This window comes from Protopterus annectens, chromosome 10.part0 (assembly GCF_019279795.1).
Source record: "Protopterus annectens isolate FY-2018-M chromosome 10.part0, PAN1.0, whole genome shotgun sequence".
In the NCBI taxonomy this organism is placed as follows: Eukaryota; Metazoa; Chordata; order Ceratodontiformes; family Protopteridae; genus Protopterus; species Protopterus annectens.
Window position 1 is genome coordinate 351,978,583 of NC_056744.1, and position 26,773 is coordinate 352,005,355.

The 26,773-nt window shown below is 44.2% G+C and overlaps 1 protein-coding gene across 1 annotated transcript in view; it reads right to left on the bottom strand.

Annotated features, from left to right (window-relative positions):
- PRRC2C (proline rich coiled-coil 2C) overlaps positions 1 to 26,773 on the bottom strand; it is a 2,776,386-nt gene that overhangs the window by 2,153,252 nt on the left and 596,361 nt on the right. The window contains exon 7 of the mRNA XM_044086759.1: positions 7,938 to 8,020. Coding sequence (XP_043942694.1) covers positions 7,938 to 8,020 — 83 coding nt within the window. The remainder of the gene's footprint in view (positions 1 to 7,937; positions 8,021 to 26,773) is intronic.

Genomic DNA, 26,773 nt, shown 5'->3' on the forward strand with positions numbered 1-26,773 from the left:
GAGGCAGAGAAGGAAAGGCATAAACTGATAGATTTTTCAAGGTGAAGGACAGGGCATCCACTTTCCAAGCTTGTTTGTGGGGAGTCCTTGTGCAGAATTTTCCAAATGGCAGTTCTGGGGGGAGGCAAACAGGTCCATCTCTGGGCTCCCCCATTTGTTTATCAACATGTTGAATGTCCTTGGTTTCACTTTCCACTCGTGTGGGTCCATGAGATTTCTGCTTAGATAGTCTGCCAGTGTATTTAGCTTTCCTGGTAGGAACTGAGCCTGTAGGTGCACTTGGTAGCTCAAGGCTGTGTTCCCACAGAGCCATGGCTAGTCTGCAGAGAGGGTATGGAGTGGGTTCCCCCCTGCTTGTTTATGTACCACACAACAGTGTTGTCCATCTTTACCATTAACTATCCTGGAAGAATGTGGTCCGTGAAGGCTCAGAGCATTCTGTACAGCTAACATTTCTTTTTGATTGATATATAGGTGCATTTGACTTGGGTTCCATTTGCCCTGAATGCACCTCCCTGCCAAGTGAGTCCCCCATGCATAGTCTTGATGCATCTGTTAGGGATTGGGCGGCAGGGGGTAGAGTAAACGGCACTCCCTTGTTTTAGTGGTAGGCCTCTGCCCACCAAAGGAACTAACTGTAGACAAGGTATGATAGGAATCATTGCTTCTAGATCCTGAGAATGTTGACACCATTGGCTTTTTAAATACCATTGTAGTTTCCTCATATGCAGTCTTGCATATGGAATTAGGAGAATGCAAGAGGCCATGAACCCCAAGGCTTGCAATATTTGTCTTGCAGATAGCAGGGTCTTTGTGGCCATTACTTTGAAGTAAGCTGTCAAATGAACTTGTTTCTCTGGCTTGAAGAAAACGATCTGGGAAGTTGTGTTCAAGCTTGCTCCCAGGAATACAATTTGTTGGCAGGGTACCAGATGTGATTTATTTTCATTTATGCTGTACCCCAGAGAAATTAGCACTTTTTGCACAAACGCCAGATGATTCAATAGCATGTCCAGGCTTTCTGCCTGAATTAGACAATCGTCCAGGTATGGGTATAATTGAATGCTTCTTTGCCTGCAAAATGCAATGACTGGAGCTAGGCACTTTGTGAATACCCTGGGCGCAAACTGGGATGTGCAAATCCAGTGTTGCCAACCAGGCATTCTTGCCTAGCATAGGAAGCAACTGGTGAAGAGTTAGCATCTTAAACTTTGGGATCACCAAAAAAGTATTTAGGAGAGAGAGATCCAGGGACAGGATGCCAGGAGATGTCTTTTCTGGGAACCAGAAAAAGTCTTGAGTAGAAACCTTGTCCCCTTTCCTCTTGTGGGACAGCTTGAATAACCCTTATACTTGAGAGAGAGAGAGAACTTGCTTTTGAGCCTCTGCCCACTGATTTAGGGGTACAGCTGGCCAACCTCTGCCCACTGATTTAGGGGTACAGCTGGCCAACCATTTGGGGTTGGTAAAGTGTGGAAGTGGAATCTACATCCTTGGGAAACTATATTTAAAACCCATTTGTCCTGGGTAATGAGTTCCCAGTTTTTTGCCTGCAAAGCAATCTTTCACCCTAAAGAAGCAGTCAGTTGAGAAGGGCTTGAAAGTTTTAAAGTTAAGTTATTGAGACAGTTTGCCATAAGGGAGGGTGTCTTACCACTCCCTGCTTTGGAATAGGCAGCCTCCCACTGCTTAGCCCTGTGCGTACCTTGGGACTGAAGCCAGAGTGTTCTGCTGGTTCTGGATTTGGACTGAGAAGACCTGGAAGAGACAGGAAAGGCCCAATTCTTACAGGGCCAATGCCTACTAAATCTTGGAAGCTGCACAGATTTAGCTTTTTCCACCATCTTTTTAAGTACTACTTCTGCTTTGTTGCCAAACAGGCAGTCCTGGTTTAAGGGAGCAACCAACAATTTAGCTGTAACATGATCTGGCAAAGATTGAACCTTAAGCCAAGCATGCCTTCTATGTACAGACCCAGTAACAGCAGCCCTGCAAGATGCCTCTAGTGAATCAAAACCACATTGCAAAGTATGTTTTCAAACTTGTTCGGCACAATGCATTAAATCCTTATTTCCAGGATAGTCAGGAAATCATCATTTTCTGTTTAAGCAATCCAATAATATGCGGCCGATACTTTAACAAAAGAAATTGGTAATTTAAGGCCCTAACACCCAAGGTTGCAGAAGTGTATACCTTCTTACCCTATCCAGTGCCCTGGAATCTCTATCAGAGGGGGTGGGATTTTTGGCAGTGGTAGCCTTTACACCCTTGGGTCACTGTGAAATGGTCTCATGATCCGCAGTAGGATTTTTAAAGAGGAACTTGTGAGATTCAGGAACCCTGCAATATCCATCTGGTTTTCTGGGAGCAAAAGGTAAGGAGTCAGGGGCCAAGCTAGACTCTGAAAAGGAAACATCCACAATGTCCAGTACAAAGGGGATAGCTAGAGGCCTGTGTCAGGGCAGGAGTATCCCTAAGCCTCTTTTTAGAATCAGAGTAATCCTGGCTTTCCCAGCGAAAATGCTCCCTAAGAGTATGCAAGGTTTCACCAAAAGAGAAATCCTCTGGAGGGGAAGCAGGGGGAATAGAGTCCTCTGCATCAGAATCCTCATATGTAGATAAGGGTAAATCCTGGTCATCAGAGGAAACAAATTTCAGAATCGTGATCAGAAGAATCATAACCAGATTCAGTCCTAGGTCTCTAAGAGGGGGAAGGCTGGCTTCCCCTAATTAAAGTAATAGGTGCTTAGGATTTCCCCCTCTCTTCCCCCCTTGGCTGACCTGGTGTGACTTAGTTTGAACTCTACAGTTCCCTACAAAACGGTGTCTACAGGACTGCAATCAGTTTCTCTCAACATTTAAACAGAGCAGGTTGCACACACAAAAAGCATTTGTTAAGCTTTCACTTACAGTGCTTTGTAATTAAGCAGGTCACCATATTGGTCAGCCATAGGGCTCTTTGTTTCTACTTGAGTGGTTGCCTCCTTCCCCTGTAACTGAAGTAAATTGACTCAAATTAAGAGCTGTAATACTTACCTTACAGCTTTAGGACACCTTAGGAAACCTTGTAAACTGCAATAGCCCAGCTACTCTCGGGCTCTCTTCGCTTCCCTCCCTGCCCCCAATTCCCTCCCACCCCCAGTACCTCTAAATTTATAGTACTATAGCCACTCCCCCACTTTCTAGATCCTATCTGCTTTCATCTGGGATAATTCCACCCACCCCTATTCTACTACCTACATTTTAATAGCACCTATTAGCTTTCATCTGGCATTCTCCCACCCCCCCCCCTTCCAGTACCTCTACCTCATCACTCTATCTTCTGGTGTTGCATCACCAGGTAAAACAGTTCCTTAACTTACTAGATGAATCACAGAAAATAATATACTCCTCTTTACTACCCCTCTTGTTCACACCATACCTCCTTACCTTGTATGAAAACCAGTTCCTCACGGGATTTCAGGTCCCAAAAGGCCATACTATCACCCCAGCTGTAAATCCTTCCACCTTCAACCATACTTACAGTACCAGATCCTATCCAACATCTTGTTCAGTCTATCAACATCTCAACCCCAGGCAACATTAGCTCTAGATCCAAACACTACCACAAACTAATATTAAACAAATTCCTGAAGTTCATCACCAAGTATAGACTCAAACTAATACTTGGTGGTGATATTCACCCCAACCCTGGCCCACTCACTTCAGATACACATACCCCCATACTTGCAATATAAGCTACAAACCTACAATTAATAGGCCAATTAACTCTCTTCTCTCCTAGTCTGTCATCTCAATATTAGAAGCATTAATAACAAGGTACATGAACTGCATGCACTTCTGGATGTCCACTCCCCTGAGATTCTCTATCTGAAATCTGGTTAAAACCTAACACTAAAGACAATGAAGTGTTACCACCTGGGTACAACATACACAGGCTGGATCATGCTTCGAGGAAGGGGGTGGGGTAGCTGTACTCTATAAATCTGAGTTGAATGTCACCATAGATGTAATACAACCACCTCAGATTAATAACTCAGATTCTTGCCACCAAATTGCAACTTAATAAAAATAAATGCATTAATATCATCTGTATGTACATTCCCCCAGGTAACAATATATCTACATTTGAAGGTATCCTGCACTGGCTATCATGTCACTACCCCCAAGAAACACTACTACTTGGAGACTAACATAGACTGGGGCACCTGTTCCTCAGAATCCCCAACCACCCATATTAACCTGCATGCATTTACACAAATCATATCCACCCCTACCAGGATAGGTAAACCCAACCAAAAAGAAAGTATACTTGACTGGGTACTCAAATAGTCACCCCCAACTGTACACCTCTGGTACCCTCTTTAATGGCCTAAGCGATCACCTTCTCACATATGTAATTAAGCACAAAACCATTAATTCCCAACAACCCTTACTTAGAAAGGTTAGAAACAATAAAAACTTTGACCCTGCCAAATTCCAACAAGAACTAAACTCATGTAATTGGTCTATTCTAAAACACCTCCCCTTAGAGGAAGCAGTAGCATACTTTAACAACAAATTCCTTGAGATCCTTGATTTGCATGCACCTGTTCATTCAAAGAGAACCAAGGCAAAAACTGTGCCATGGCTTTCTATAGAGTCTAAACTCAAAATTACCCTTAGAAACAAAGTATGGGCTTTATGGCGTTCTTCTAAAGACCCTCAAGATCACATTAAATACAGGCAATCCAGGAACGAAACCAAAAAAATCAATTTTACAATACAAAAAAACAATACTACTGTAATTTACAGACAGTAAATCAAAATAACCCCCAGAAGTTTTGGGCAGGTTTAAATAATCTACTACATCCTGGACAAACTTCAACCCCAATCCCTGCTGCTACTACTGATAAAACCCCTGAAGAGGTTTGATAGTTTTAACCAATTCTTTACGGAGACAATTCAAGCCCTAGCTAGCCAACTACCTCCTAGCTCCCTTGGTCCTGAAAGTAGCACCCCTAGAAACCTACTCGCATTCAGCTTCCAACCAGTCACCACTTCACTTATCCGTACCTTGATCAAAAAATTAAAACCCACTACACTTTCTGCTGATCAACTCCCTGCAGAGTACCTACAAAAATCAGCTGATGCTATTGCTTACCCTGTCTCAATACTAATCAATCGAACCATAGCAGAAGCTAAAAATTCCCACCACCTGGAAAATATCCTATGTAATCCCACTTCACAAAGGAGGCAGCTCTACTGAATTCTCCAATTATAGGCCAATAGCTATACTCTCTCCACTTGCAAAGATTATGGAAAAATGTATTCATAGACGACTCATGCACCACCTAATCCAGAATCGCCTTATGGCAGACACTCAGCATGGCTTCCGTCCTCATCACAGCACTACTTCATCCCTCCTAGCCTTTTACCAACGCCATAAACCATAATCGCAACAATAATTATATATCCTCAGCCCTCTTTTTGGATCTTTCCAAAGCATTCGATATGGTTGATCACCAACTTTTAATCCACACCCTGCAAACATTCTGTCTAGATACTGGAGCCCTTCAATGGTTTCAATCCTACCTGAATGGTCGACAGCAGGCTGCCCTCTGGCAGAACAAACTCTCTAACCTTCTACCCAACACCCTTGGAGTACCACAAGGCTCTATACTAGGGCCCTTGCTGTTCATCTTCATTAACGACCTTTATACTGTCATCCCAAGTCAGCTGTATCCAATATGTTGATGACTCTACTCTGATTTGCTCAGCCACATCTCCAGTAGAGTTATGGTCAGCTACCCAGACCACATTTAATACAATAGAAAACTGGCTTTCTGAACATAGTCTGATCCTAAATCCCAAAAAAACTAAAATGCTGTTATTTTCACCAACACGTAGGTCTACCGCTTTCACCTTTACCATAAAATCAAATGATGGCACAATAATCTCCCCTGCCCCATCAACAAAACTATTAGGTGTCATCATAGACAATAATCTCAAATTTGACCTACATGTTAACCAAACTATCAAAACCATCAATAAAAAACTAGGGCCACTTTACAGAATAAAAGCCTTCCTAACCCCTCCAGCTAAAATTGCCATAGCTCGCTCTCACCTTCTTTCAACCCTTCTGTATGCATCCCCTCTACTCTCGAATTTGAACAAGACTGTCCTTAACAAACTCTCAATTTGCTACAACCACATTGCCAGGTTTGCCACTGGGCTGCCTTTTAGGATTGCATCAATCTAAATCAGCTTGGTTGGCTTGAACTACCTAGCCTAATCCAGTATAACCAACTGATTATGGCCTATAAAATCCTCTATAATCCAGACAATACTCCTGCACTTAAAAATATTATCACCCCCTATAACAATCCTAGACCGCTTCGATCCTCTAACAAACTACTAATTCAGACTAGCAAAATTAATAACACAGTCGGTGATTCTCTCTTTGCAAACTCTGTAAGTAGATCCTGGAACTCTTTTCCAGCTGATATTACCTTACTTTCCACCTTAGGTCAATTTAAAACTAGACTCAAACAACATTTGTCACTTAACTGGCTATGTCAATGTATCAAGCCTGGCTAACTCTCTCTAGAATGTGTAAAAATCTGTTAACCAGTTTACTGTGTAATTTAATTTAATTCTGACTTGTGCTCAGGATTAACTGTAACCTGTGGAACTTGTTTAACTTCCTTACTTATGTAATCTCTGTAAATAGTCTGTAATATGTAATGCTGGTATGTAATGCTGTATCTGCTTACCCTTGGAGCTCTTCTCCCCGGGCCTCCGCTGAAAATGGACATGCATCCAGTCGGACTATCCCGGTCAACAAATGTAAAATAAAAATAAATAAAATAAAAAATAAGGTCTTCAGCCATTCTTATTTGTTTTTTAAACATAGAGACCGGACCATGTGGTCTGGGCATTGGTTTTCTAGGCATGGATCGAGTTTTAGGCTTTGAAGAAGATGGCGTCTGTTTAATATGCAAGTCAGTAGGCTTGAATACACCCTCAGAAGCTGGTGCTCCGGACCCATCCAAGTTAGAGACATCCGCAGGTTCCACAGCTGAAGCATCTCGCGGCATACCGGACTCTGAATGGGTCTCAGTAGAGGCCTGCGAATCTGAAGTAGTGGGTATCAGGGGCTGCAAAAGCACCTCACTGAGTACCGGCGAACTGGCGACTAGCTTAGGAGAAGCGTCATCGGCAGCTTTTGGCCTAGGCGGCCTGTCTCTGTCTATCTTTGCGTTTTTTTGGAATGACAGTAGTCAGGTGGCTTATCGAAGCCATATTTGGAAAAAATGAACAGAGTACCAAAATATTTAGAAGCGTAAATATACCGCCAACGAATAGTTTGTTGCTTAAATAAAGCAGACAGCGAGGTACGTCATGGTCTGGGCCTACGCAAGGAATGCAGTACGAATGAAAATCAGCCAATCGGCACTTGCAAAATGCATCTACTTCAAGCACCGCACGGCAGGAAAGACTGATGTAATGGCGTAGGCTGCATGCTTTATACCCCTGACTACCTGACGTCATGGAAGATGATACAGCAACCGACGCAGGACCCAAGACTTTGATAATCAGACTGACTGAGGGCTACTGCAAGCAGATAACCCCAATGTAATGACTGCAACAGTGAAACACGAACATCACGTGGCACACTGCTGGTGGCTGAAAAGTTCTGAGGGCTGGTGCATGCAGATGTCACCTTTATGGCCCACGTTCCTGCCTCCACATTCTACACACCAAGAGGGACTGAAAATCTTTGGAAACCTGGCTGGTCAACCTGATTGGAAGAAGGGTAAACCCACTATTAGAATACTGCAACACTGGAATAGAAGGACATCAGAGGGTTTACATCAGTTAACTGAAAAGTAACTGAATTGCATCAGACAGGAAACATCTAATATACATTAGGAACAGTAATTACAAACACTTACTTGCCAGTCTCTGCTGAAGGCTGTGGAAACCTGTTTGGTCCCTGCATGGTAGGCTGCGTTACTCTAGTACAAGGACCAATCATCTAAAGGAGAGAAAAAAGAAAAATGTTAATTCCAGTTTCAAAAAATGAAGTTCAGCTTACTACAAAACAAATTCCTTAACTCCCCCTCCCCATTGTTGGCATGCGCCAAGGTAAACATCAGGATTTTACTTCCCTAACTGTTGCAAAACAAATCAAAGTACAACTGCAAACTAATGGGAGGGATGTATGTGCTCACTTTCCTTCTGACTTCAGTCTCCAAGACTGAACCACTCATTCTAAAATGACAGAACAAAATACTCAAATCCACTAAAAGTCAGGAAGCTATCGAGTAGTGTGCATCCAACTTCTGCAGCCTCGAGTAGTGTGCATCCAACTTCTGCAGCCTCGAGTAGTGTGCATCCAACTTCTGCAGCCTCGAGTAGTGTGCATCCAACTTCTGCAGCCTCGGTAGTGTGCATCCAACTTCTGCAGCCTCGGTAGTGTGCATCCAACTTCTGCAGCCTCGGTAGTGTGCATCCAACTTCTGCAGCCTCGGTAGTGTGCATCCAACTTCTGCAGCCTCGGTAGTGTGCATCCAACTTCTGCAGCCTCGGTAGTGTGCATCCAACTTCTGCAGCCTCGGTAGTGTGCATCCAACTTCTGCAGCCTCGGTAGTGTGCATCCAACTTCTGCAGCCTCGGTAGTGTGCATCCAACTTCTGCAGCCTCGGTAGTGTGCATCCAACTTCTGCAGCCTCGGTAGTGTGCATCCAACTTCTGCAGCCTCGGTAGTGTGCATCCAACTTCTGCAGCCTCGGTAGTGTGCATCCAACTTCTGCAGCCTCGGGTAGTGTGCATCCAACTTCTGCAGCCTCGAGTAGTGTGCATCCAACTTCTGCAGCCTCGAGTAGTGTGCATCCAACTTCTGCAGCCTCGAGTAGTGTGCATCCAACTTCTGCAGCCTCGAGTAGTGTGCATCCAACTTCTGCAGCCTCGGTAGTGTGCATCCAACTTCTGCAGCCTCGAGTAGTGTGCATCCAACTTCTGCAGCCTCGAGTAGTGTGCATCCAACTTCTGCAGCCTCGAGTAGTGTGCATCCAACTTCTGCAGCCACGAGTAGTGTGCATCCAACTTCTGCAGCCACGAGTAGTGTGCATCCAACTTCTGCAGCCTCGAGTAGTGTGCATCCAACTTCTGCAGCGAGTAGTGTGCATCCAAACTTCTGCAAGCTCGAGTAGTGTGCATCCAACGTCTGCAAGCTCGAGTAGTGTGCATCCAACTTCTGCAAGCTCCACAACTTAAAGGCATAACAGAAATCAGTGGGAAATTCTGCCATGCTAAGTAAGGACTTGAGGGGAATGTGAACAGACAAGGATACGGCGCTTCTCAGACTCAATGCTGGAAATCATTTGCCCCAAAAGGCCTTTGGGAGGGGACATGCAGACAGTAATTGGACCACAGAAAATGGCAAATGTGAAGCCAGAAAAATAGTTGGCTACCACTAAATAGCAGCCATGAATATGGTCGGTAACCTAGTATGACCAACAAACAGTAAAACAGAAAGGCAAACTAACATTTCGTCCTGATTTTCTGAATATGATGCAAAGTATGACACGGAGCAAAGGCAAAAGGCACAATTGGTCTACATAATTTATTAGCTGGACAAACACTGCTCCAAAGATCTTTTTCTGGGTCACAAAGCAGTCAAGTATGAAAACTAAGGAAAAAGGAAAAATGAAAAGTAACACACAAACTGAAATAAAGCAGACATCCTTGCAATACCGTAGGAAATGCAAATACAGGCTTCTTAATATCAGAGCATAGCAGGAGCAGGTTACAGCAGTTTAAATGGTTTAAGCTTTTCGATGGTTGGGTAATTTCAACAGATTGGGAGTCTGATAGCTTTCACAGCTAGGTAAATGAAAAATTATGATTGATATGTTTAGGTGGAAGGCTAAATCTGCTGGTTAGCCTGGACTGTAGCAGGTGGTAAATTTCGTTTTTCAGATGGGCAGAACAGCATTCGAAATTCTACATAATCAGCAGTGCTTCCAGTAAAGTACAGTTTTGTACCTACCATAAATGTAGATGTTCGAAGATCCACATTGCTGCAGTCCTTACACTTGGGTAGTCCGCTGTCCTCGGTCGGCCCGAATATCAAAGTATTAGGCTGACGTCAGTCAAGGCGCTTAAGACTGACATCAGGACGTCAGGGTACAAATGCGCATGACCGACGTCATATCCTCAGTCTTTTCTTGCCCCAGATGTCAGAAGACCCTAAACAGAAAGGTCAAAACCAAAAGACAGCAAAAAACAACCAACCACCCTTGCACTAATCATAAGTACAATATATACAATATCTACAATATTCACAACACAAACCACACAACCGCCTCTAACTACAGAGGGGAAGGAGGGAGGGTAAATTGGACTGCAGCAATGTGGATCTTCGAACATCTACATTTATGGTAGGTACAAAACTGTACTATGTTCTTCATCTCACATTGCTGCAGTCCTTACACTTGGGTAGAATCCCAAAGCAGAGGTAAGGGAGGATGGCAAAACTATAAAGCAGTAGGAGCTGCCAAAATGCCCTGTAAAATTGCAGTGGCAAAACCAGCCCTAGATTTAGAGTAAAGTGGAAGGTGGTAATGCTTAGAGAAAGTATGCACTGAACTCCAAGTAGCTGCCTCCAAAATATCTTTAGTTGCCACCCCCTTAAAAAAGCTGTAGAAGTGGCAGTAGCCCTAGTGGAATGAGGCCTAATCCCAGCTGGAATCTCCTTACCATGATGGGAATAACAGAAAGCAATACAAAACCCAATCCACTTAGAAATAGTTTGTTTTGACACAGGCTTGCCCTGAGAACCCAAAGCAAATGAAACAAATAACTGCTGAGACTGCCTGAACCCTTTAGTTCTGCTTAAATAATATCGCAACTGCCTGTGTATATCCAAGGTGTGCAAAATCTTTTCCCCTTTATTTTCGGGGTTTGCATAAAAAGTAGGCAAATGAATAGTTTGGTTTAAAGCCACACTAGAAACCACTTTAGGCATAAAGGAAGGATTAGTACGTAAAGATACCCTATCCTTATGGAAAATTAAGAAAGGCTCAACCGCCATAAGGGCCTGTAATTCAGAAACCGTTCTCGCAGAGGTAATGGCCAACAAAAAAGCAGTCTTCCATGATAAATATTTCAACTCGGCAGTAGCTGCAGGCTCAAAAGGTTGTAGAGTGAGTTTCTCCAACACAAAATTGAGATCCCAAGCAGGAGTAGGAGCTCTACGTGGGGTCTTATATTCTTTGCCCCTCTAAGGAATTGCTTAAACAAAGGATGAGAAAACAATGGTGGGTCACAGTCATAGTGAGCAGAAATTGCTGCAGCATGAACCTTAATAGAAGAGAAGGACAAACCTTTGTCCAGTAACTCAGCAAGATATTGAAGAGCCACACTTAAATTAGGCTTAGAAACATCAAATTCCTTTGCTGCACTCCACAATAAAAATCTCTTCCATTTATCTGCGTACACTTTCCTTGTACTAGGCCTTCTGGCCTCCAAAATAACATTCAAAACTTGCTGTGAAAGCTGAGACCCTCCAGGGTTTAAAACAGAATATGCCAGGCTGTTAGGTGAAGACAGTGAAGTTTGACATTGAGTAAATGACTGTTCTCCTGAGACAGCAGGTGTGGAATCGAAGGCAAAGGCCATGGAGGCTCCCGTACCAGACTTCTCAGTAATGGGTACCAGTGCTGTCGAGGCCAATCTGGAGCTATTAAAATCATCTTTGGCTTGTCCTGTCTGACCTTTAGGAGTACCTTTGGGAGGAGAGGCAGAGGTGGAAAGGCATACACATGAAGATTGCTCCAATTGAAAGAAAAAGCATCCACTTTCCAAGCTGTGGGATGAAACCTTTTTGTGCAAAACTTTGGCAGCTGGTAGTTTAGTGGAGAAGCGAACAGATCTATGTCTGGAGTTCCCCATGACACTGTCAATTTCTGAAACACATGAGGATCCAATTTCCACTCGTGGGGATCCATAATTCGTCTGCTCAACACATCTGCTAAGGAGTTCTGTGCTCGGCAGAAACCTTGCCTGAAGATTTAGCTGTAAACTGAGAGCAGTCTCCCACAAAATCATTGCTTGTCTGCATAGAGGATAAGAATGTGTTCCCCTTGCTTGTTGATGTACCACATGACAGTTGTGTTGTCTGTTAGAACCAACACCTGCCCTGGAAGAAGTAAATCCTTGAAAGCTATTAATGCAAATTGGACTGCTAACATCTCCTTCAAGTTGATATGTAGATGTTGTAGTCTGGCAGGCCACGTGTCTTGTATCCACTTTCCATTTAGATGAGCTCCCCAAGCTTTGTCTGAGGCATCTGTCGTTAGAATCTGACTCGCCTCTGGCCGGGTCACAGAGAGTCCCTTGTTTAGGTGACATTCCTGAGCCCACCACAAAAATTCCTTTTGAATGCAAGGTATTATCTGAATGACAGTGTCCAAATCTTGGCAGTGCTGTGTCCATACATTTTTGAGATACCATTGTAGCTTCCTCATATGCAGTTTGGCATTGGGAAGCACCAGAATACAACATGCCATGAACCCCAAGGCTTGAAGGACTGTCCTTGCAGTCAGCCTGGACTGATGAGACAATTGATGGAAGTAAAGGGAAAGATTCTTTTGTTTGTCCGGGGTCAAAAGGCCATCTGGGATGCTGTATTCAGTCTCACACCCAGAAAGCACATGTCCTGAGAGGGTACTAGACTGGACTTTATTTCGTTCACAGAATACCCCAGGCATCTTAGCACTGCTATCACATATTGCAAATGATGAAGAAGTTCGTCCCTTCCTTGGGCCAGAATCAGGCAATCGTCCAAATAAGGATAGATCTGTATTCCTTTTAGCCTGAAGAAAGCTATCACTGGAGCCAGAACCTTCGTGAACACTCTAGGGGCAGTAGATAAGCCAAAGGGCAATGCAGAGAACTGATAATGAGAAGTCCCAGCTCGAAAACGCAGATACTTCCTGCAACTTAGCCTGATAGGAACATGAAGGTAAGCCTCCTTGAGATCCAGAGTCACCATCCAGTGATCTTTGCCCAGCAGAGGTAAAAGCTGTTGTAACGTCAACATTTTGAACTTGGGAATGTCCAGATAAGTGTTGAGGATAGATAAATCCAAAATTGGTCTCCACGTGTTCCCCTTCTTTGGTACTAGGAACAGGCGAGAATAAAATCCTAGGCCCACTTCTGGCAGAGGGACCGGCTGTACGGCCCCTATTTGAAGCAGCAGAGAAATTTGTTTGTGAGCCTCTATTCTTTGCTGAGGAGGAACGTCTGGCATGCCTTTGAAAGGAGGCAAGGTATGGAAATAAAACTTGTAACCCTGGTGTATAATATCCAATACCCATCTGTCCTGGGTAATTAAACTCCAATTTTCTTTGAAGAGTGCCAACCTTCCTCCCACAGGCGCTGCCAGACAAGAAGGCTCTGGCAGCTGAAAAGGTAGGTCATTGGGCCTGTTTACGAAAGGACTGGCCCCTGCCCTCACCCGAAGACTGTGCAGGTGAACTCCCTGTTCTAGGTCTGAAAGAGCCCTGAGCTCTGCCTCTACCACGTCTAGATCTTCCCCTAGACTGTGAATCATAAGAAGGATACGTCCACCCCTTAGCAGGCCAATTCCTGCTAAACTTCGGAGGCTGAACTTGTAAAAAATCTTTAACAGCCTGCATAGACTTAGCCTTGTCTTCCATTTTCTTTAAGACTGCCTCCACAGGTGACCCAAACAACACATCAGACTGTAAAGGAGCATCTAAAATCCTTGTCTTAACATGGTCAGATAAATTCTGATCCCTCAGCCAGGCGTGCCTGCGAAGAACTGACCCAGTGGCAGCCACCCTAGACGCGGCCTGTACAGCATCAAAACCACATTGTAAAGAATGCTTACCCACCTGTTCAGAAACATGTACCAAATCTTGTAATTCTTTACACTCAATGCCTTCTGCCAGAGCATCTACCTTAGACTTCAATTGAGAAAGAAGATAGTTCTGATATTTCAACATGTGAAACTGGCAATTCAAAGCCCTCATAGCTAAGGTGGAAGAAGCATAGACTTTCTTTCCCCATCTATCCAAAGCTCTGGCCTCTTTATCTGGAGGAACCGGATTTTTTACAACAGAGGCCTTGACGCCCTTAGGTCCCTGACTAACAGTTTCTGGGTCCGCCCTAGGACTCTTATAAAGATATTTATGAGCTTCAGGCACCCTGTAATACCTGTCCGGTTTAACAGGAGCAGGAGGCAAAGAATCAGGATTAAGTGAAGCCTCTGCAAACACATCTTCCACAACATCCAGAACAGGTGGTATAGCCAAAGGCCTATGCTGGGGTAAAACAAAAATTCCCTAAGCCTTTTCCTGGAATCAGAGAAGTCCTGACCTTCCCACTTAAAATGTTCCCTCATGGAATGAAGAGTCTCTGAAAAAGAAAAATCCTCTGGAGGAGAAGCAGAAGGAGTAGAATCATCCACATCAGAATCAGAATAAGGAGAATACTCCTGCAAGTCTTCAGCCGAAGACTCTGAAACATCCGAAGCCTGCTCAAAACTCCCCAACTCTGGTTCCACCCTAGGCCTCTTATCAGGAGGGGGCAAAGAACCTCTAATCAAGGTAATTAAATCTTCTGCCATTTTAAGCATGTGCTTCTTGGGCACAGATCCTGATGAACTAGGAGTGACACCAACAGAAGCTAAACCTGGCCTGCCTCTGGGAGAAGCCTTGGAAACAGAAGGAGAGGGCCTAACCACCCTAGGAAGGGAGGGAGTACAGTAACCTGAGAAGCCCCTTCAGCCTGACCTGCCTCCTGAGAGGCCACATCCTGCAATATCAAAGTCTCCCCTGGGACTCCAGAGAAGCCTCGGCGGAACCACCGGTTCCACCGGCGCCTCTAAAGAACCGGCGTCCGTGCGGACGACTCTTCTTGCCTGGGTTTAGCTGCTTTGTCTTTGCGCTTCTTGAAGAAGCGGGCGGAGCATCCGGCGGCATATTATAATTGCACCGCTTCCCAAGACCAACCTGGCACAATCTAACCTTGGCAATAGTGCGCTTATTGAACCTAGCACAAAAGCGACACCCAACAACGTCGTGCTCAGGCCCCAAACAAGGAATACACAAAGTATGATAATCTCTATGCGGTATCTGTTTCCCACAAGAAATACAGTTATTCACTTCTTCTGACATCCGGTAAACCACTGAGGCAAGAAAAACTAAAATATTCCCCAACGGGGTACTTAGCCAACTTTGACTCGGTCTGAAACTCCGAATTCGAAAAATTTCAGAACGCCGAACGGCACTTGCAACGCTGCTTCTGCATCGGACCATGCGGCAAAAAAGACTGAGGATATGACGTCGGTCATGCGCATTTGTACCCTGACGTCCTGATGTCAGTCTTAAGCGCCTTGACCGACGTCAGCCTAATACTTTGATATTCGGGCCGACCGAGGACAGCGGACTACCCAAGTGTAAGGACTGCAGCAATGTGAGATGAAGAACATCCTGAGTTCCTTCGAATTAGTGATTTTGGAAAATGGCATTTCACCTTTTCAGAGGACTTTACCACTGGATCAATGACTCTACAGAGCAAGAGGTTTCCTCTAGGTAGGCAGTTACTGAAAACACTCCAGACATGCAAACCCAGCACGCTTTTATGCTCCTTGCTACTGACAAGGGAATGAATCCGCTACTGCAAGTTGTAGAGAGCGAAATCTAAATTTTACAATATACAATAAGTGTGAATATACAATTGGTAAAGTGCAATTAACAGCCTTGAAATCTATAATCACAATGTTAATTTACATGCAAAATCCCATGAGAACAAATTTTAAAAAACAGCCTGTTTAACAATGTGCTCATGTACAAATAAGTCTACAAAACTGTGCAAGTTAAGCTATTCTAGGACATGTATATGTGGCAAAAAACAATTGAGCATGTAAATGCAGCAAAAGCACACGGCATCAGATTTTCCATTAAGCACTAATCCAAAGCTTGGGGGGGGGGGGGGGTTGCTACTTTAAAAAAAAAAAAGTGTGCAAGATGAGAGTTGGGGCAGGGCACAGAAATTGGACCTGAATGGCTGAAGGGGGAGGGGGGTAATGCCAGTAGATGGAACAGCTTTTTTTGCACTGTAGGTGCAATAAGCAGATGGCTACAATCCTATGTATTGATAGGCTAAGTAAAGCTTCTCTTTTTTACTCTTCAATGAAGGAAGACGGGGCTGTGTTATCTAAAGCAGATTGCAACCATGCAGCGATCAAGCTAAATGCAGTGAAGTATTTTTTTGACTCTTCACTTGAAGTAGGGAGAAGGATGCAATGGTTTGAAATACCGGCACAGGGTACCGGTTGAGCCAGCTACACTTCTGGTGAAAAATCCATCAACAGCCCGCTAAGTTTAGATCACTATATCAAAGAAAGCTGAAAAATCCAAATAGTACAATGTAAAAATGTGCACAATTAAAAATATTCATAGGTGTACGTTCTAGGCTATCAGCCCAAGGGCCTAAGTAAGCCTAGCCTACAAGGTTCCCTGGCTTACGCCACCCAAGAAAGTTAATTTCCTGTGCCCCTGTCAAGCAGAACCACAAAAGTGACCCCCGGGGTGTATTTCCTATTTCCCATCCACTCAAGATTTTTCTTGAAGAGTGCTAATGAGGAACTTTGCTTGACATAGATGGATAGCTTGTTCCAGAGTACAGGAAGTCTCTGGGACAGAAATGCATCCCTCCAGCATGTCCTGTTTATTGTGGTGACAAGGTTTCAGTCCCTAGAGCATGTAGCTCGGAGTGACTGCGATTTCTTAAGGTGTAGCATGTCCAACAACTCTGGGTTTAACATAGCTTTATATGTTAGGCAGAGATCTCCATGGAATAGGCGATATACTACAGAGTAAAGCTGGAGTTGTTTGAGACTGTCAGTGTAGGGCATCTGTTTGAGGCGAGTAATCCTCTTTGTGAGGTACTTCTGTGGCCTTTCCAGCTGCTGCAGATGTCTTGTGAGGTACTTTATAAAGGGTCAGAGTGCCGAGCAGAGGGGAAGAATGCAGAGAACCCTTTTCTGATGAGGTGTGCCACATAGGATTTCCTGACTTCCTTGGCGATATGATTATCAAAGGAGATACTACTGTCCACCTGAGTCCAAAGGTCTCATCACACATTCGGCATCAAGTAGACTGTCGTTTATGTGGTAGTTCATGGGTACACAATTTTTACCAAAGAGGATGACGATGCAGTTTTTGGCATTGAGCTTCAGGCCATGCCTCTGACAAAGGCATTTGTCTCAGTGAGGCCCTTCTGTAGGATATCCACATCATTTGGAAACTCTACTATGGCTCCTAGTTTGCAGTCATCTGCAAACTTAGTTAGCCAGAGGCCTTCTGTGTTTGGTATCTACTTCTCTGAAATACAGGCTAACAGAAGAGGTCTCAGGACAGAACCCTATGATACTCCATTTGGCACTGGTTTGAAGTCAGATTTGGAGTCTGCAACTTTCACAGAGTGGGTTCTGTCAGTGAGCCAGTTGGCAACCCATCTTGTGACATGGGGATTTATACCTAGTTTAGTGAGTTTAGTTATAATTCCAGAATGGGGATGGTGTCAAAAGACTTGGAGAGGTCAAGATAGGCTATGTGAACCACCTTACCCTCGTCTACGGGTTTGGTGACTGCCTCAAAGAAGTCGATCAGGTTCAGAAGGCATGATCTCCCTTTTCAGAGTTCCATGATGATATATTCCATGGCTTTGCAGTCCAGGCTTGTCAGGCTAATAGGGCGATAGTTCCCAGGATCAATGGTGGCTCCCCCTTTGTAGAGTGGGATAAGTGTTGCTGTGCGCCATTCAATGGGCACAAAGCCTGATGTGAGACTGACTGAATATGGTGCTTAGGTGGGGAGCCAATTCGTTCTAAAGTTAGTGTAAAACGCAGCCTGGGATGTTGTCCAGTCCCATGGATGTTGTATTTTTGGTTTTAGAAAGTGCAGCTTTTACCTGCATAGATGTGATTACAGGGACTCTGCATTCTTCCTGTATAGATATGGGCCCCTTTAGGGGGTGAGAGGGGGGTAAAGTTAGCACTCATCTGCCAGGATGTTGGCAAGATCAGTTGGTTCTCTATCTTTTGTGCCGTTATGCAGAGCAGATCTGGTTGTTGCCATTGAAATTCCTGACATAGCTATAGAATGCTTTGTGGTTGCCTTTAGAATCAGTGGCGATTTTGTTTTCATAGCTAGCTTTGGAGGATCATATAAGGGATCTTAGCTTCTTACTGAGGCTGACCAGGGAGCTCTCCCACTCATGGGATTTTACTGTCTTTTTCCTTCTGTTGTAGAGTTTGTTTAAGGCAGGGGACCACCAAATTGTCTTCCTTTTTGGAGGATAGCATCTTGGTTCTGTTTGGGATAACACGATCCATGCACTCGTGTAAGTGATTATAGAGCATATTTGGGTAGGATTCAGCAGTCGTAAAGTACACTTGTGTACACTTACCATAAATGTAGATGTTCGAGTGTATTCACTGTTGCATTCATTACATTTGGGTAATCTGCTGGCAGGTTGCCCTCAGTCGGCCGGAACTAAGTCTTGGGTCCTGCGTCGGTTGCTGTCTCATCTTCCATGATGTCAGGTAGTCAGAGGTGTAAAACATGCAGCCGACGCCATTTTAATCAGTTTTTCTTGACCCAGATGTCAGGTGCCCCCCAAATGACGTTTAACTAAAAGCAAATACACTACAAAGGCTTCTGAGCATAGCAAAGGAAAGAAGAGGTATAATAAGAGAGAAGAGATGGGGCTGGCGGGTGAGTAACCCAGACTGAAACAGTGAATACACTAACATCTACATTTTAGGTAAGTGTACACAACTGTACTATTGTTCTTCGTGTTTCACTGTTGCAGTCATTACATTTGGGTAGAATCCCAAAGCTATGGATGGGAGGGTGGAATTAAACAGCATTAGGAGCAGCTATAAGGCCCTGCAGGACTGCAGTGGCAAAGCCTGCCCTGGATTTAGAAAAGAGAGGTAAATGGTAATGTTTTGTGAATGTATGAACTGAGCTCCAAGTAGCAGCTTCTAGAATGTCTCTGGTAGGAACCCCTCTGAGAAAGGCTGCAGAAGTAGAAGCAGCCCTGGTGGAATGGGATCTGATCCCCATGGGCACAGGTTTACCATGGTGCATTTTGCAGAAACGAATACAATGGCTTATCCATTTGGAAATGGTCTGCTTTTATATAGCCTTCCCCTCTGTTCCTGCAGCAAATGCCACCAGTAGTTGCTCAGACTTTCTTAGAGATTTTGTCCTGTTTAAGTAGAATCTTAGTTGTCTGTGTACATCCAATGAATGCAGAATTTGCTGCTCCCCCTTGTTCTGCAGATTTGGGAAAAAAGTTGGCAGGTGAATGGTCTGGTTAAGAGCCACACTGGATACCACCTTAGGAATAAAAGAAGGGTTCGTCCTGAGGGCCACCCTATCTGGTTAAAAGATAATGAAAGGTTCCCCTTCCATGAGAGCCTGTAGTTCTGAAATCTTTCTAGCTGAAGTGACTGCTAAAAGAAAGGCCGTATTCCAAGAAAGAAATTTTATGTCCGCAGTAGCAGCTTGTACAAAAGGTGGTAGGGTGAGTTTTTCCAGCACAAAATTGAGGTTCCATGCAGGAGTCAGTACTCTTCTGGGAGGTCTTAAATTGTTGGCCCCTCTGAGGTACTGCTTTAGTAGGGCATGAGAAAAGAGATAAGGCTTTGTGTTGTAATGAGCCAAGATGGCAGAGGCATGGATTTTTATAGAAGAAAAAGATAGGCTCTTGTGAAGCATCTCAGTTAAATATTGCAAAATCTGAGGAATATTGGGCATTGCTGTGTTTATTCCTTGTGCATGGTTCCAGGCACAGAATCTTTTCCATTTATCAGCATAAGATTTTCTAGTACTAGGCCTTCTAGCCTCCAAAATGACATCAATCACAGGTTTCCTGAGAGATGTGATTGGTGAAATTAGTTGATTAGCCATGCTGCAAGATTACGAGTTTGGAGCAGAGTGTGCAGAATTTGATAGTTCTGCTGAGACAATAGATGAGGTGTTTGAGGCAGGTACCAAGGAGGAAGATGTGACATATTCCTTAGAAGCGGGTACCAGTGTTGGCGAGGCCAGTCCAGAGCAATCAATCATTTTTGGTTTTTCCTGTCTGACTTTTAGTAAGACCTTGGGGAGCAGAGGCTGAGGGGGAAAGGCATAGATTGATAGGTTTTTTCCAAGCTTTTTTGTGATGAGTTCTTGTTCAGAATTGTTCCAACTGATAGATCGTTTTGCCTGTCCCCAAAACTATGTCTGGGCTCCTCCATTTTCGTGTCAACATGCTGAAGATTTGTGGATCCAGTTTCCATTCGTGTGGGTCCATAAGATTACTGCTTAGTTCGTCTGCCAGACTATTTTGCTTTCCTGGCAGGAATAGAGCTTGAAGATGTATTTTGTAAGTCAAGGCTGTGTTCCACAATGCCATGGCTAGTCTGCAAAGGGGGTAGGAGTGAGTACCCCTCTGCTTGTTTATGTACCACATAACTGTGGTGTTGTCAGTCTTTATTAGTAGTTGTCCTGGATGAAGGAAGTCCTTGAAGGCTGTCCGAGCATTCTGTACAGCTAGCATTTCTTTCTGGTTGATATGTAGATGCATTTGATTTGGGCTCCATTCACCCTGAATGCATCTCCCTGCCAGATGAGCCCCCAAGCGTAGGCTGATGAGTCTGTAGTCAGGGTTTGGGTGGCAGAGGGTGGAGTGAATGACAGTCTCTTGTTTTGGTGACATCCCTCTACCCATCAAAGGAACTCCTGTTGCAGACAGGGAATGAGAGGAATCATTCTTTCCAGGCTGTGACAATGTTGGCTCCTTAAGCTTTTTACGTACCACTGAAGTTTTCTCATATGCTGTCTTGCAAATGGAATTAGTAGAATGCAGGAGGCCATGAACTCAAAGGCTTGTAGTATTTGTCTTGCAGATAGCAGGGCTTTTGTGGCCACTTGTTTGAACTAAGTTACCAAATTAACTTTCTTCTTTAGCGTGAGGAAAGACATCTGGGCAGTTCCATTCAAGCTTGCACCCAGGAATGTAATCCGTTGAGAGGGTACCAGTTGTGATTTATTTTCGTTTATGGTGCACCCCAGACAAGTTAGGACTCTTTTTACAAACGCCAGATGATTTAGAAGTATGGCCTGGTTTTCTGCCTGAATTAAACAATTGTGCAGGTATGGATATATTTGAATATTTCTCTGCCTGCAAAATGCAACAACTGGAGCCAGACACTTTGTGAATACCCTGGGCGCAGTAGACAAGCCAAAAAGCAGTGCAGGGAACTGATAATGCAAGTAGCCTTTGAAGTGTAGGTATCTTCTGCAAGATTCCCTGATTGGGATGTGCAGGTATGCTTCTTTTAAATCTAGAGTAGTCAACCAGGCATTTTTGCCTAGCATAGGAAGTAAAGTACAGTTGTATACACTTACCATAAATGTACATGTTAGAGTGTATTCACTGTTGCAGTCATTACCATTTGGGTTATCCTGCTGGCAGGTTGCCCTCAGTTTGCCTGAATTCCAAAGTCTTGGGTCCTGCATCGGTTGCAGTCACCTCTTCCCCGACGTCATTTCGTCAGGGGTATGAAAGATGTAGCAGACACCATTTTATTCAGTTTTTCTTGCCCCAGATGTCAGGTGCCCCCAAAAGGGTAGGCTAAAATTATGTAAATAAAACATACATGCACCAAAATAAGCTTGATCTTCATCTATAAGCAAATACATCACCTAGGTTGTATAGATTAGAGAAGTAAAGATAAGTTCCAGCAAAAATAAGGGGGATGGCGGGTGGGTAACCTGGACTGCAACAGTGAATACACTCAAAACATCTACATTTATGTTAAGAGTACACAACTGTACTATGTTCATGTTTCACTGTTGCAGTCATTACATTTGGGTTGAGTCCCAAAGCTATGGTTGGATGGCTGGAGCTAAAAAGCATTAGGAGCAGCTATGAGGCCCTGCAGAACTGCAGTGGCAAAGCCTGCCCTGGATTTAGAGTAAAGAGGCAGATTGTAATGTTTTGTAAAGGTATGCACTAAACTCCAAGTAGCAGCCTCTAAAATGTCTCTGGTTGGTACTCCCCTGAGAAAGGCTGCAGAAGTGGCTGCAGCTCTGGTTGAATGTGGCCTAATGCCCTTAGGCATTGGTTTGCCATGCTGTGAGTAGGAGAAACGAATGCAGTGACATATCCACTTTGAAATAGTCTGCTTGGAGATGGCCTTTCTTTGTGATGCTGTGGCATATGCCACTAGTAAATTGTACTGTCTTTCTGAAAACTATAGTTTTGTCCAAGTAGAATCTAAGTTGTCTGTGTATGTCCAAAGAATGCAGAATTTTCTCCCCCTTGTTCTGTGGATTTGGATAAAAAGTTGGCAAATGAATTGTTTGGTTAAGGGCTACACTGGATACCACCTTAGGCATAAAAGTAGGGCTTGTTCTCAGAGAGACACTGTCTGGATAAAAAATGATAAAGGGTTCCACAGCCATGAGAGCCTGTAGCTCTGAAACTCGTCTTGCAGAAGTTATTGCTAGGAGCAGAGCTGTTTTCCAAGGTAAGAACTTGATATCCGCAGTAGCAGCTGGCGCAAAAGGAGGTTAGGTGAGTTTTTCCAAGACATAATTGAGGTCCCATGCAGGTATTGGCGTTCTCCTTGGAGGCCTTAAGTTTTTGGCTCCTCTGAGGTACTGCCTTAATAAAGGATGAGAAAAGAGTGGTGGCTCTGTACTGTAATGAGCCAAAATGGCAGAGGCATGGATTTTAACTGATGAAAAAGATAGGCCTTTGTCCAGCATCTCAGTTAAGTATTGCAAAATCTGAGGAATATTTAGGACAGCTGTATCAGTTCCTTGAGCTTGGTTCCAAGCGCAAAATCTCTTCCATTTCCCAGCATAGGATTTTCTAGTACTAGGCCTTCGGGCTTCTAAAATGACATCCATCACAGCTGTACTGAGAGGTGCTGTTTGTATGGCTACATTATCCACCATGCTGCCAGGTTTAGGGTCTTGAGTTGGCTGTGCAGAATCTGATTGTTTTGCTGAGACAGTAGATGAGGTATTTGAGGTAAGGTCCAGGCTGGGCACTGGGACAAGTTCCTTAAGATCGGATACCAGTAGTGGTGTGGCCAAGTCTGGGGCAATTGAATAATTTTTGGTTTCTCCTACCTGACCTTTAGGAGTACCTTGGGGAGGAGAGGCAGTGGAGGAAAGGTATATACCGATAGGTTTGCGAGTTGAAAGATAAGGCGTCCACTTTCCAAGCTTGTCTGTGATACATCCTTGTGCAGAATCTTTTCAGTTGATTGTTTTGAGGGGAGGCAAATAGATCTATGTCCGGGCATCCCCATTTCTTTGTTACCATGCTGAAGACTTGTGGATCCAGGTGCCACTCGTGGGGATCCATAAGGTTTCTGCTTAGTTAGTCTGCCAGAGTGTTTTCCTTTTCCGGCAGGAATTGTGCCTGCAGATGAACTTGGTAAGTCAATGCTGTGTCCCATAAAGCCATGGCTTGTCTGCACAGGGGATAAGAATGAGTGCCCCCCTGCTTGTTTATGTACCACATGACCGTGATGTTGTCTGTCTATCAGTAGTTACCTTTGATGAAGTAGGTCCTTGAAGGCTGTCAGGGCATTTTGAACAGCTAGCATCTCTTTTTGATTGATATGTAGATGCTTTTGGCTTGCGGACCAGGTGCCCTGAATACCTCTTCCTGCCATGTGTGCCCCCCAGGCATAATCTGAAGCATCCGTTGTTAGGCTCTGCCTGGCTGGGGGTAGTGAGAATGGCTCCCTCGTTTGGGTCACAAGCCTTTGTCCACCATCAAAACTCCTGTTGCAGGCAGGGAATTACTGCAATCATTGTTTCCAAACTGTGGCAATGTTGTGTCCAGACACTTTTTAGGTACCACTGAATTTTCCTCATATGCAGTCTTGTATATGGAATTAGTAAGATGCAGGATGCCATGAAGCCCAAAGCCTGCAGAATTTTTCTTGCAAATAACTGGGCCTTTGTTGCCATTTCCTTGAAATAGGTAGTCAGTTGCCTTTGTCTGGAGTGAGATAAGCCATCTGGGCAGTTGTATTTAAGCTTGCACCCAGGAATATTATCTCTTTAGAGGGTACTAGTTTTGATTTATTTTTGTTGACTGTGTACCCTAGGCATGTTAAAAGTCTTATCACAAACGTCAGATGCTGTAGTAGAATGTCCCTGTTCTCTGCCTGTATGAGGCAGTCGTCCAAGTAAGGATATATTTGTATTCCTCTGTCTGCAGTAAGCAATTACTGGTGCCAGACACTTTGTGAAGACCCTGGGCACAGTAGATAAGTCAAAGGGCAGTGCAGAGAATTGGTAATGCTTTGAGCCAGCCTTGAATCTGAGGTATCTTCTGCATGATTGTCTGATTGGGACATGCAGGTATGCCTCTTTTAGGTCTAAAGTCACGAGCCAAGCTTTGCTGCCCAGCATGAGCAGAAGCTGTTGTAAGGTTAACATCTTGAATTTTGGTATATCCAGGAGAGTGTTTAGAATAGATAGGTCCAGTATTGGTCTCCATGCTTTGTCCCTTCTGGGTACCAAGAACAGTCTTGAGTAAAATCCTTGTCCCTGCTCTTGCTGTGGCACTTGAATAGCCCTAATGTCCATGAGAGCTGCGACTTGTTTTTGAGCCTCTGCCCACTGATTTTTTGGCAGGTCTGGCCAACCGTTTGCCCTTGGCAGGGTATGGAAATGAAACTTGTAGCCTTGTGACACTATGTCTAGAACCCAATTGTCCTGGGTTATAATGTGCCAATTTTGTGGGAAAAGTGCTAGTTTTCCCCCTAAGGGTGCTGCCAGAAGATAAGTGCTTGGTGCAGGCAGGGAGAAGTCAATGGGACCAGTTCCTGTACGATTGTGCTTTTGTCTTCTCCACCTTTGGAGGTAGAAGCACTCCACTGCTTAGACCTGTAGGATCCTTGCGGCTGTGATCTGCCCCTTTGAGGTCTGTCGGGGACTGGAAAGGACCAATTCTTTGTAGGCCAGTGTCTGCTAAATCTAGGTGGCTGTACCTGTAAGAAATACTTGACCATCTGCATAGATTTAGCTTTGACCTCCATTTTCTTTAACACCTCTTCTGCCTTAACACTAAACAAGGTATAATGTTGTAAAGGAGCATCTAATAATTTTGCTTTAACATGGTCAGGCAGATTTTTGTTCCTTTAACCAAGCATGCCTCCTAATGACAGAACCCGTAACAGCGGCCCTGCAGGAGGCCTCCAGAGAATCAAACCCACATTGCAAAGTATGCTTTCCAACTTGTTCAGCTGCATGCAATAAATCCTGCATTTCTTTGTTTTCTGCACATTCAGAATTTACCATCATTTTCTGTTTAAGCAGCGTCGTGATATATTGCTAATACTTGAGCATATGTAACTGGCAATTTAAGGCCCTTGTAAGGCCCTTGTAGCCGAAGTAGCAGATATGTAAATCTTTTTTTCCCCATCTATCCAGTGCACTAGAATCCCTGTCAGAGGGGGTAGGGTTTTTTTGCAGTAGAAGCCTTGACCCCTTTTGAACCCTGAGAAATAGTTTGTGTCTGCAGTAGGGTTTATGAAAAGGAATTTATGAGAGTCGGGGACCTTGTAGTATCTGTCCGGCTTAACAGGAGCTGGAGGTAAAGAGTTAGGGGTCAGACTAGACTCCGAGAATACCATCTACAATGTCTAACACAGGTGGAATAGCTAGAGACCTGTGTTGAGGAAGTAAAAGTAAATCTCTGAGCCTTTTCTTAGATTCTGAAAAATCTTGGCTCTCCCAGTGGAAGTGCTCCCTCATGGTATGCAAGGTTTCCCCAAAAGAGTAGTCCTCAGGAGGAGAAGCTGAAGGAACAGATTCTTCAGCATCAGAATCCTCATGAGAGCGAATATTCCGAATCAGAAGAGGAATCAGAAGAAATGGAAACCTGATCTGAAGATTCATAGTCTGTCTTTTGCCTAGGCCTCTTATCAAGAGGGGGATGGGAACCCCTGACCAAGGTGGGGGATGTGAACCCCTGACCAAGGTGATTAAGTCTTCGGCCATTTTGAGCATCTGTTTTTTGGGCATGGAGGCCTGTCCTTGTGGCTGAACTTGTTTTTTTGCCTTTAGAGAGGCCTGTCCTTGGGGCTGAACTTGTTTTTTGCCTTTAAAGGTGTTTTAGTCTTTGAAGTCGGTTTAATATACAATTGTTTTTGTCTGAATACACCCTCAGAAGCCGATGCCTGCTCAGCGGCTCCGGACCCATCTGAGGGAATAATCTCAGAGAGTCCAATACCTTGAATTTCCAGCGGCCTGGGGGAATGCACGTGGGAGTCGGAAGTGGCCTGCGAAAGTGCCTCAGTGAGGACCTGTGACTTGCTTAGGAGAAGCTTAGTCTGTTTTGGATCTCGGTTGCCTTTCTTTTTCTTTGCGTTTTTTGTGAACTCAGGTAGATGGATGGCTATCCGACGACATTGTATAATTAAATCTTCGCCCAAAATAGCTTAATGCAAAATCGTACCGACGCTTAATAGTGCGCTAGTTAAATCTAGCGCAAAACCGACAACTAGCAACATCGTGGTCAGGGCCTAGGCAAGGAATACAGTAAGAATAAATGTCCTTATGAGGAATCTGCTTCCCACAAGAAATACAATTATTAACTTTTTCTGACATCAGTCTGGAGCAAGAAAAAAGTTTCTCCAAAGGGGTACTTAACTTTTAATAAA